Source organism: Primulina eburnea, chromosome 8 (assembly GCF_022965805.1).
Source record: "Primulina eburnea isolate SZY01 chromosome 8, ASM2296580v1, whole genome shotgun sequence".
NCBI classification, from domain to species: Eukaryota; Viridiplantae; Streptophyta; class Magnoliopsida; order Lamiales; family Gesneriaceae; genus Primulina; species Primulina eburnea.
This window is the reverse complement of record NC_133108.1, coordinates 45,329,845-45,339,508: the sequence shown is the minus strand read 5'-3', so window position 1 is coordinate 45,339,508 and position 9,664 is coordinate 45,329,845. Positions and strand designations below refer to the sequence as shown.

General features: G+C 49.6%; 1 protein-coding gene across 1 annotated transcript; it reads left to right on the top strand.

The window, feature by feature from the left end:
• The first annotated feature begins 1,346 nt into the window (after nt 1-1,346).
• On the top strand, nt 1,347-2,857 carry LOC140838103 (uncharacterized). The gene is made up of 2 exons (XM_073204186.1): nt 1,347-2,714; nt 2,827-2,857. Exons 1-2 carry the CDS (start codon nt 1,527-1,529, stop codon nt 2,839-2,841), a joined length of 1,203 nt encoding a protein of 400 aa, XP_073060287.1. The 5' UTR covers nt 1,347-1,526; the 3' UTR covers nt 2,842-2,857.
• Nucleotides 2,858-9,664: the final 6,807 nt, after the last annotated feature.

The window sequence follows — 9,664 nt, the reverse complement described above, 5'->3', positions numbered from 1 at the left end:
CGGAGCTTTGGGCGGTTTGGAGGGGCCTTCTTATCTGTTCCGATCTCGGTTTTTTTCCCCTTTGGGTTGAGACCGATTCTCAGATTTCTCTTCAGATCCTGCGTTCTCGTCGGTGTCATTGGGACCTTCATCATACAGTCACTCGGATTCTGTTTCTTTTGAGGGGGCGGGCGGCGGTTCATTTTTCACATATTTTCCGGGAGGGAAATTCGGTTGCGGATGCATTGGCGGCGAGGGCTCATATCATTAGGGTATATACCTTAGAGTTAGGTCCTTCACTACCCAGACACATATCCATCCTGACCCGCTCGGATATCTCCGGGCTTCCCTACCTTAGATACAGATGTTCTTAGCTATTTGCAGCCCCTTCCTTTATTTGGATCTATTTCTATTTATATCTATATATATATATATATGTATTTTTTTCCTTTGCAGGTACCTTCTCTTTGGAGGGAGGACTCTCGCACCTTCTACATTGGTGCTTTTATTTGGTCCACCCCTATTCTCTGGCGGTCGCTCTCTGCAGGCTTCTCCTTGGCCGCCGCTTTCTATATTTTGTGTTCTCTTGTCGAGTTTTATGGTGGCTTTGGATGATCTCTCTCAGTGGTTTCTCAGGCCCAGAGCACCATACATGTTGGGATTTATATGTTTCTGCTTTTACTGCGTGCATTGGTGGCTCTCCATGTTCTCTCTTGGCTACTATTATATCAGCGTTCCAGTCACGTTTGGATTTATGACGTTATGAGCTCCATACGTTTTCACCTTCTTCTGGGGATTTGGAGCTTCTCTTATTTCAGCTGGATTGCGGTCCTCCATATGTGCTTCTACTGTTTTGGTACAGTGCTTCTCCAGCCGGATACTATTTTGATTGCAGGATCATTTACTGCAGACCGATCTCGGACTAGGATGCCCTTTTCATGTTGGACTTACAGCGACAGACGGCTCAGAGATCGGTAAATTGGTTGTCTTTTGCACCTACATCTGAGTCGGACATTTACAGTTTAGACATGATTTGATTTGCTTTTATGTATTTAGCGCTGCTCTTATATGTTCGTTTTTATTATGCGCTTTTCCTAGGGCTTACATTTTGGACATGTATTTGCCACCCTAGATTTTATGTTTCTATGTTTTATGTGTTGTCAGACTAGCCTTTCGAGAGGTCTTGGTATAGTCCCCCTCTCTTTAGGCCTTACCTTGTATTTATTTTGTGTTTATATATACAGGTAGGGGTCCGCCTAACCCCCCGCTTCCGGCGGTGTTTTTTTTTTTTTTTTTAAAAAAAAAAAAAAAAAAAAAAACCCTAAACCCTAAACCCTAAACCCTAAACCAAAACCAAACCAAAAAATTTTCTCTCTCGTGAATAGTGAAAAAAAAACCCATATTTTCGTCCCAAAATCGCCGCCAGTACGGCCGGCCGTTTGCCGCCGGTTCCCGGCCGGTTCGCCGGTCTATCTGAAACGCCTCCTCGAGGCGACCAACATACTAAAATTTCAGCTCAATCGGAGGTGATTTACCCGTCCAATTTCATGTCTAAAAATCCGGAATTTCCGGCCAAAAAGTCGTCTCCGGCGAATTCAACTTCGTTTTCTACAACTGATATACCGTTGGAATCGTCTCGTCATTGCGAGCCTTCTGTCCAAATTTCATCTCAATCAGAGTTGATTTGCCCCCCCGATTTGCCTGCCAAAGTGCCGACGGCACTGTTCCTACGCGAGGCTTCCACTGTTTCGTCGATTCCGGCTAGCTCCGGTAATGTTTCTTCAAGTCCAGCCCCGATCTGGAATCCTTGTTCCAATGCGAGTTCAATGGTACAGGTCCCGTTCTCCAATTCATCGTCATCTACCGGCAATTTCAGATCTACGGTTGGGATTGCTGAAACCCTAGCGCCGAGTTCTTCCATCGTCGAATTCTCCGGCGTGGCGTGTTCAAAATCCAATTCCTCTTCACAGTATCATCCTCAGATCATGGGTAACATTATGGTGCCTTCAATTTCAGAAAAGGATCTCGGAATCAAAAACGCCCAAATTGGTGATTTTCAAGCGAGTTCATCGCCTATTTTGGACCGAGTTGCAACTGTTCCGGCCGGTTCTGGTAGTCTTAGTGCCGGTTTTATGTTCTCCACACCGTCGCCGGCCCTCGGCAAGTCTCCGACCGGTGACTCTAGAGTTGACTCGGTCGAGTTACTCGGCGGGTCAATGCGAGTTGACTCGGCAGTACACCGTGTGCGTTCACCCGTTCCGGTTGCTTCGAAGGTTTCTGGACGTTCTGTTCCTCCTACAGTATCCTTTCGGGATATTTTGCGTCGTTCATCTCCACCTTCGCCAGATCAGAGTTTTGCTGATGTTGTTGATTCGATGGACGAGGTACCTGCTCCGACCGATCGTGATGGGATTCCCGGTATTTTATTTCCGGATCAGGTAATCTCTTCCCTATCTGCTCCTTTTAGATTTGCTTTGATAGGGCGTATTTCTGGGAACCGCGGCCTGACCCCGAATAAGGATATTTTATCTGCACTTTCTTGCGTTGGTTTACTAGGCTCCCACACTGTTAGATTTCTTCCTCGTGGGTATATGGTTCTTACTCTTTCTTGCGAAGAGGATTATTTGAAGTTTTGGGAGAGGCCTGAGATTTCTATTCGGTCTGTGGTTATTCGGTTTTCTAAATGGACTCCAGAGTTCATATATGAGGAGGATTCTTCTGTTGCTCCGGTTTGGGTTAGATTTCCTGATTTGCCCCTCCATCTTTATGATAAAAAAGTCTATATCCGATTGCGAAGATCTTAGGTAATCCAGTTAAGGTTTATGAGATTACCGCTGATGGTTCTAGGGGTTCCTTTGCTAGGGTCTGTATTGAGATGGATGTTCTACAGCCTCGTCAAGAGAAGATTTGGGTAGGATGGGGTGAGGTGATCATAGTCAGATTGTTGAGGTTGTTTATGAGAAAGTTCCCCATTTCTGCTCTTACTGTAAGATGTTGGGCCATTCACTTGATTTTTGTGCTAGGAATGTTAATAATTTTAGGACGAGGCGGTCTCAGCGTCAGGCTGCTCATGCTCCTCCGTCATCTGATCAGCATCACCAGGGTCCACGTCCTCATGGTAAGGGTGTTGTATCTGATTCCCCGCTTCCGGCTTCTTCCGAGCAGCCTCAGGGTGTTGCGTCTGATCCGCCACATTCCGGTGATACTGATTTTATAGTACATGTTTCCAAGCGTCCCCGACGGCGACCTGTTGTGAGGAAAGATCCGGCTCGGCCCATTTCGACCAAGAATTACTATGAGATTCTGCAAGAGTTACCCACTGCTTCAGGTCCAGGTGAGACTTCGGGTACCGTTAAACCCCGTCCCCAGAGGTTTAAGTCCCTTCTTAGTAAGCTTGCGGCCGAGCAGAATGCTGCGGTGAGTAGTTCGTCTCACGATGATTTGGATCCGATTATCTTGTCTCAGGCCACGGATATGGTTGAGGTGGCATCTACTTCTGAAGCAGTTGTTACTGCACCTGTGGTTGTTACTGTTTCGGTTGTTGAGATTGCCCCTGCTCTTCCGGATCCTGTGGGTGATACTCCTGTTTCTACTGCTATGCCAGAGTTTGAGATGGGTTCAGTGAGTGAAGGCTGTTTGTCTTTACCACTTCCGGGCCGTACGCGATCTCAGCAGCGGCGTTATTATAGGCAGAAGGCGGCTCAGGCGAGTTTGCCCTATGGGCGACCTCTTGATCCAGGCTGATTTAGTTTTCCATATTTTTGGCGGTATGTGGTGGGCGTTCACTGCAGAGTTCTCCTTGCTCACCATTTTGTTCTCTTTTGTGTGATGTATTCTGGGGCACTCGCTGGTTTGTTTGTATTTTGTTATTCTGTATTTCGGGTTGCCCTGTTGTAGTATGTCTTTATTTCTGTTTTGATGTTAAGATTGTGATATAGCCTTTCCGGAGGTCTTGGTCTAGTCCCCCTCCGTTAGGTTTTATTTGTTAATAAATAAACTTTTAGTTAAAAAAAAAAAAAAACCCTAAACCCTAAACCCTAAACCCTAAACCCTAAACCCTAAAACCCTAAACCAAAACCCATTTGCCCCCAAAAAATTTTCTCTGAAAAAACACACAGTAAAACGTGAGAAAAAACACACTAATCCCGTCACTATTCACGCCTCACCTGCCGCCATGCCGCCGCCGCCGGATCCCGGCCGGCGACCACCCCCATTCGAACCGCCTCCCCTCGCCGACCAACATACCAAAATCTCAGCCCCGTTGGACTCCGGCAACGTCCCCGTTTTGCCGATCGAAATCTCGCCTGTTTTTCTTTCTTCTTCGCCGCCGGCAGCCGCTGCTCTTCCCGGCACCGGAGCTACTTCTCCTGAATCGGTTTTTAGTCAGCTTTCTAGTGGTACCCATGCGCGACCGGAATATTCACCACAGCCGCCGCCTTCTTTGATTTCTTCCTCGGCGGCACTGTTCACCTCTGCGCCGACTGGTTTTCTTCATTTTCCGGCCACCTCCGGCAACCTCGGTGCAAATGGAACCCCGATCTTGAATCCCCTCAGCCAGACGATCATTTCGCCTCTGGTTACAGCCCCAACGCCGTTCGTATGCGACGGCAATTTCAGATCTACGATTTTCAGTCACTGTTCACCGATAGCGACATCTTCTTTGCTCAATTCCTCCGGCGTCGCGACTCCGTTTCTCAATTCCTCCATGGCGTTTACTCCCCCTGTCATGGGCAACATTCCGGTGTCTTCAATTTCTGGTTTCAGTTCGGCAATCGGAAACGCCCAAATTCCGATTTGTTCACCGTTTCCGACTACTGTGTTCACCGAGTTCACCCCTCCGCCGCCCGGTTCTGCTGGTTCCGACTCCGGTTTCATGTTCACCGCTTCGTCGCCGGCCCTCGGTGGTGGTCCGGTGGGTACGGGCCGAGTCAACTCGGTAGGGTCTCCTAGTCAAGTGCAGTGGGTCAACTCGGCAGTCAAACCTGGTACTTCTGCGGTCAATGTAAGTTCGAAAGTTGTTTCTCCTCATGTGTCTTTTAAGGACGTGTTGGCTCCCCCGTCTCCTCGTACGGTGAAGAATAGCTTTGATGATGTTCTCAACTCGATGGAGGAGATTCTTGAGCCTTCTTTTTTGGATGGCAAGCCGGGTATTCTATTCCCGGATAAGGTAATTTCCTCCCTTATTGAGCCATTTAAATTTGCATTGGTGGGTAAAATTTCTGGGAATCGGTCTGTGGTCCCCAATTCGATGATTTCTGTTGCCTTTGGCAAAGTGGGTTTGGTCAGACCGTTCAATTTGAAATTTTTACCCCGTGTTTTATGGTCATTACTCTCTCTTGTGAAGAGGATTACGCCCGCCTTTGGGCGAGGGGTAATATGATGGTTGGCTCACTTGGTATCCGTTTTTCTAAATGGACACCAGAATTCAAGTTTCAGGCGGAGTCGCCTGTTGCCCAGTTTGGGCTCGACTTCCGGAATTGCCCTTGCATTTATATGAGAAAAAAAGTCTTTGTGCTATTGCCAAGCTCTTGGGTAAGCCTATCAAAGTTGATGACCACACAGCTGAGGTGTCTCGTGGGCCTTTGCTCGTGTGTGTGTGGAAATTAATGTGTTGGAGCCTCCTGTTAAGCACATTTGGGTGGGGGGGTGATCACACTCAAGAGATGAGGTTGTGTATGAGAGGATCCCGGCCTACTGCACTGATTGCAAAATGCTGGGACATGCGATGAGTGTTTGTTACTCACATGGCAAGAATCCCCGGCCGACCCGGCCTAAGCCTTTTGGTCCAGTCCCTCCGTCTCAGACGGCTGCTTCGGGTCAGTCACCCCAGGAGGGTGTCATTCCTGGTGATGTCCAGGGTCCTCAGGACCCCAATGCTCAGACTTTTGTTGGTCCTAAGCGTCGTAGAAGGAGACGGCCTGCGCGTCGTGCTCCACCTACTGCTGTTCCCCCTCCAGGGCACGGTCCTTCACTGTTGAAAAGTACTTCGAATGCTTTTGATGTCCTTTCTCCTTGGCAGCAGGAGGCGCAGACTTTTGATTCTACTGTGTTAGTTGGTTCCACTTCTGTGAGTGGGCCCCATTTGGGGGAGGTGGGTGTTGATATCACCGGTGGTCCTCCTTTGGAGCTTGATCCATCCGGGGGTATGGGTTCTGTTGGTTTGTGTTCACACACCGTTGTTGTTTCCCCGTTGGCTTTAGGTGGTGTGTCAGCCCAGTCTGGGGCTAAAGATTTGGAGGAGGAGGATGTTACTCCTTTTGTGGATTGTGCGGAGGTTTTGGGGTCTCCGCATGCTGGTATTGACACGGTTTTTCTGAACCCGTGATCTGTTTGGAGAATCATAGTCACTCGATACCTTCTGGCCCTCCGTCCCCTGCCGATGCTTCTTCTTTGTTCACTCAGTTGGTTGATAGGCAGGGTTCTCCTGTTGCTGAGAGGGTTGTCTGTGAGAGGCTTGTTGAGGATCTTGACCAGGGTTTTGATAGACATTCTGAACCAGGTGATGGTCGTGCGTCTGAGGACGGCATCCTGGATTCAGATATGCCAGATGTTAAGAAAAAGAGGGGGAGGGATGACCTCCCTGGGTCGCTCAGGAAGCGATCGGGTCCTTCTTCCACCCGTTCCCCATGAATTGTTTAATCTGGAATATCCGGGGACTTCGAGGTTCGGAGTCCCAGCAGAGGCTTCATGCCTTTGTGAAGGAGAAACAGATTAAGGTTTTGGCTGTTTTGGAGCCCTTGATTGATCTGGATCCGAGATTCATGACTCGCTGTTTGGGGTTTTCTGGAGTCATCTCTAATCTCTCCGGTCATATCTGGGTATTTTTTGCTGCTGATGTGAGGGCGGAGTGTGTTTTTGATCATGCTCAGTTCCTTCACATCAGAGTCTCTGCCTCTTTCTTGCCGACAGAGATATTTGTTCTTTTGTCTATGCTAGATGTGATTATGTTCAGCGTAGGGATCTTTGGGCTTCTTTGCTTTTGGTTAAGCCTGTTTTGGGTCCCTGGCTGGTTGGGGGCGACTTTAATGTCGTCAGGGATGCGTCTGAGTGCTTGGGTTCCCGTGGTGGTAGGTTGCTACCCATGGAGGAGTTCAACACTTTTATTCTTGATTCTGGCTTGATCGATGCTGGTTTTGAGGGGTCTTCGTTCACTTGGACGAATAAGACCATTTGGAAGTGGTTGGACAGGGTCTTGGTTTCTGTTGATTGGGGAGACCATTTCAACTCGATTCGGGTTGAACATCTCGCTCGTACTGTCTCGGATCACTGTCCGCTTTTGGTTACCGCCCCTGTTTTTGCCCGTGGGCCGAGCTCGTTTCGCTTCCAGCGTATGTGGGTTAGGCACCATGGTTTTTTGCAGACTGTGAGGCTTAATTGGAATCTGCCTTGCAGTCTGAGCGGCATGCCTCGGCTTTTTGCCAAGATGAAGCGTCTCAAGCATCACCTCCGGTAGTGGAATCGAGATGTTTTTGGTAACATCTTTGATAGACTCACTGAGGCTGAGAGGGCTGTTCGTTCAGCTGAGGATGTTTGTGAGGCCGACCCTTCTGACGCGAATTGGACTTCCCTGTCCGATCGCAATGAGGATCTGGTTCGTATCACCGCCATGGAGGCGGATTTTTGGAAACAGAAAGCGGCTTGCCATTGGCTTGAGGATGGTGAGCAGAACACCAGACTCTTCCATAATATGGTGAGGAAAAAGCGCGTGGCGAATAAAATTTTCCGCATATGGGAGAATGGGGTTTGCCTGACGTCTCAGGATTTGATTCAGCAGTCGGGAGCCTTGTTTTTCCAAGATCTTCTTACCGGGGAGCCCTCTGCGCTCGATTGTCCTGATTTTTCGGGTTTTCCCTCGGTTATTTCTGCCGTGGAGAATGATGGTATTGCTGCGATTCCCTATTTGGAGGAGGTCCGCGCGACCGTCTTCTCCATTCACCCTGATAGCGTTGCTGGCCCTGATGGCTTTTCCTCGGCGTTCTTTCAGCATTGCTGGGAGATTGTCCATCAGGATGTTTTTGGTGCTGTTCTTGATTTTTTCCAGGGTTCTCCTATGCCTCAGGGCTTTACCGCCACCACGATCACTCTTATTCCCAAAGTCGAGGGTGCACGCGCCTGGTCGGACTTCCGTCCGATCAGCCTGTGCAATGTCACGAACAAAATCATCTCTAAGCTGTTGTACTCTCGGTTGAGGGATGTGGTGGAGAGACTTGTTTCCCCGAATCAGAGTGGCTTCGTTCCGGGTCGATTGATCTCGGATAATATTCTCCTTGCCCAGGAGCTCACTCACAGCATTACTCTCCCCACTCGTGGTGGTAATGTCATATTGAAGTTGGATATGGCCAAGGCTTATGATCGGGTCCAGTGGCATTTCCTCTTCGACGTTTTGAGACATTTTGGTTTTTCAGAGCGTGTCGTGGCTTTGGTTTCGGCCTGTATTTCCCATTGTCATTTCTCCGTGAACATCAATGGTTCGCTATCGGGGTTTTTTGGTTCCACCAGAGGCCTCCGGCAGGGCGATCCATTGTCTCCCCTTCTCTTTGTTTTGGGGGCGGAGTATCTTTCTCGTGGCCTTGACCGCCTATACCTGCAGCATCCTGCGCTCAGGTACCGTTCTGATTGTGATATTTTGATTTCCCATCTGGCTTACGCTGATGATGTCATTATTTTTGCCAGTGGTGGGACTCGTGGTATGCAGCGCCTTGTCGATTTTCTGCATCACTACGAGAACTGTTCGGGGCAGCGTGTGAATGCTGCCAAGAGTTCTTTGATTTTGCCTCCGAGGTGCTCTGGACGCCTCCGCTCCCGGCTTTTGCGCATCACCGGGTTCGCCGAGGGTCATCTGCCCCTCAAGTACCTCGGAGTTCCCTTTATCGGGGTAATCGCACTTGCTCCCTTTTTGAGCCCCTCCTACAGTCTGTTCGTAGGAAGTTAGAGGGTTGGGAGATTCGGACCCTCTCCCCGGGTAGCCGCATGACCCTGATACGTAGCGTGCTCCTCTCCATGCCGATTTATCTGTTTCAGGTGGTTCAGCCACCTCTGGCTGTCATGGAGAAGCTTGAGCGGGCCTTCAACGCCTTCCTCTGGGGGTCGAGACCCTTGGAAAGGAAGTGGCACTGGGCCCGGTGGTCCCGGGCTTGCCTCCCCGTGATTGAGGGGGGACTTGGATTCCGCAGATTGAAAGATCTCGTGGAATGTTTCTCGATCAAATTATGGTTTAGATTTCGGCAGGGCTCTTCTTTATGGGCGAGATTCCTTTTCCAGAAGTATTGCCGGCTGGATGCTCCTGCCTGTGTCCCCGCCCGTGCTTCTATTTCCCCCATTTGGCGTCGTCTCCTCAGGATCCGCCCTCGCGTGGAGCCTGGCATTCGCTGGCGAGTTGGTCTCGGAGATGTTTTCTTTTGGGATGACACTTGGTTTGGGGACGTTCCTTTGTCCTCCCGGTGTGTGGTCCGCGGGGGCCGTGATGTTCGGGTCTCTCATTTTCTTTCTGAGGGGTCCTGGGATTTTGATCGCCTCTGTGCGGTTGTTGCTCCTTCGGTTGCCGAGGAGATTGTTTTGATTCCTGTTCTTTCGGGTGACCCTGATCTGGCACGATGGATCCATAGCTCCGATGGTGCTTTCTCTGTGAGATCTGCTTGGGAGCTGATCCGTCAGCGTGCTCCATCTTCTGATATATTCCGCCCGT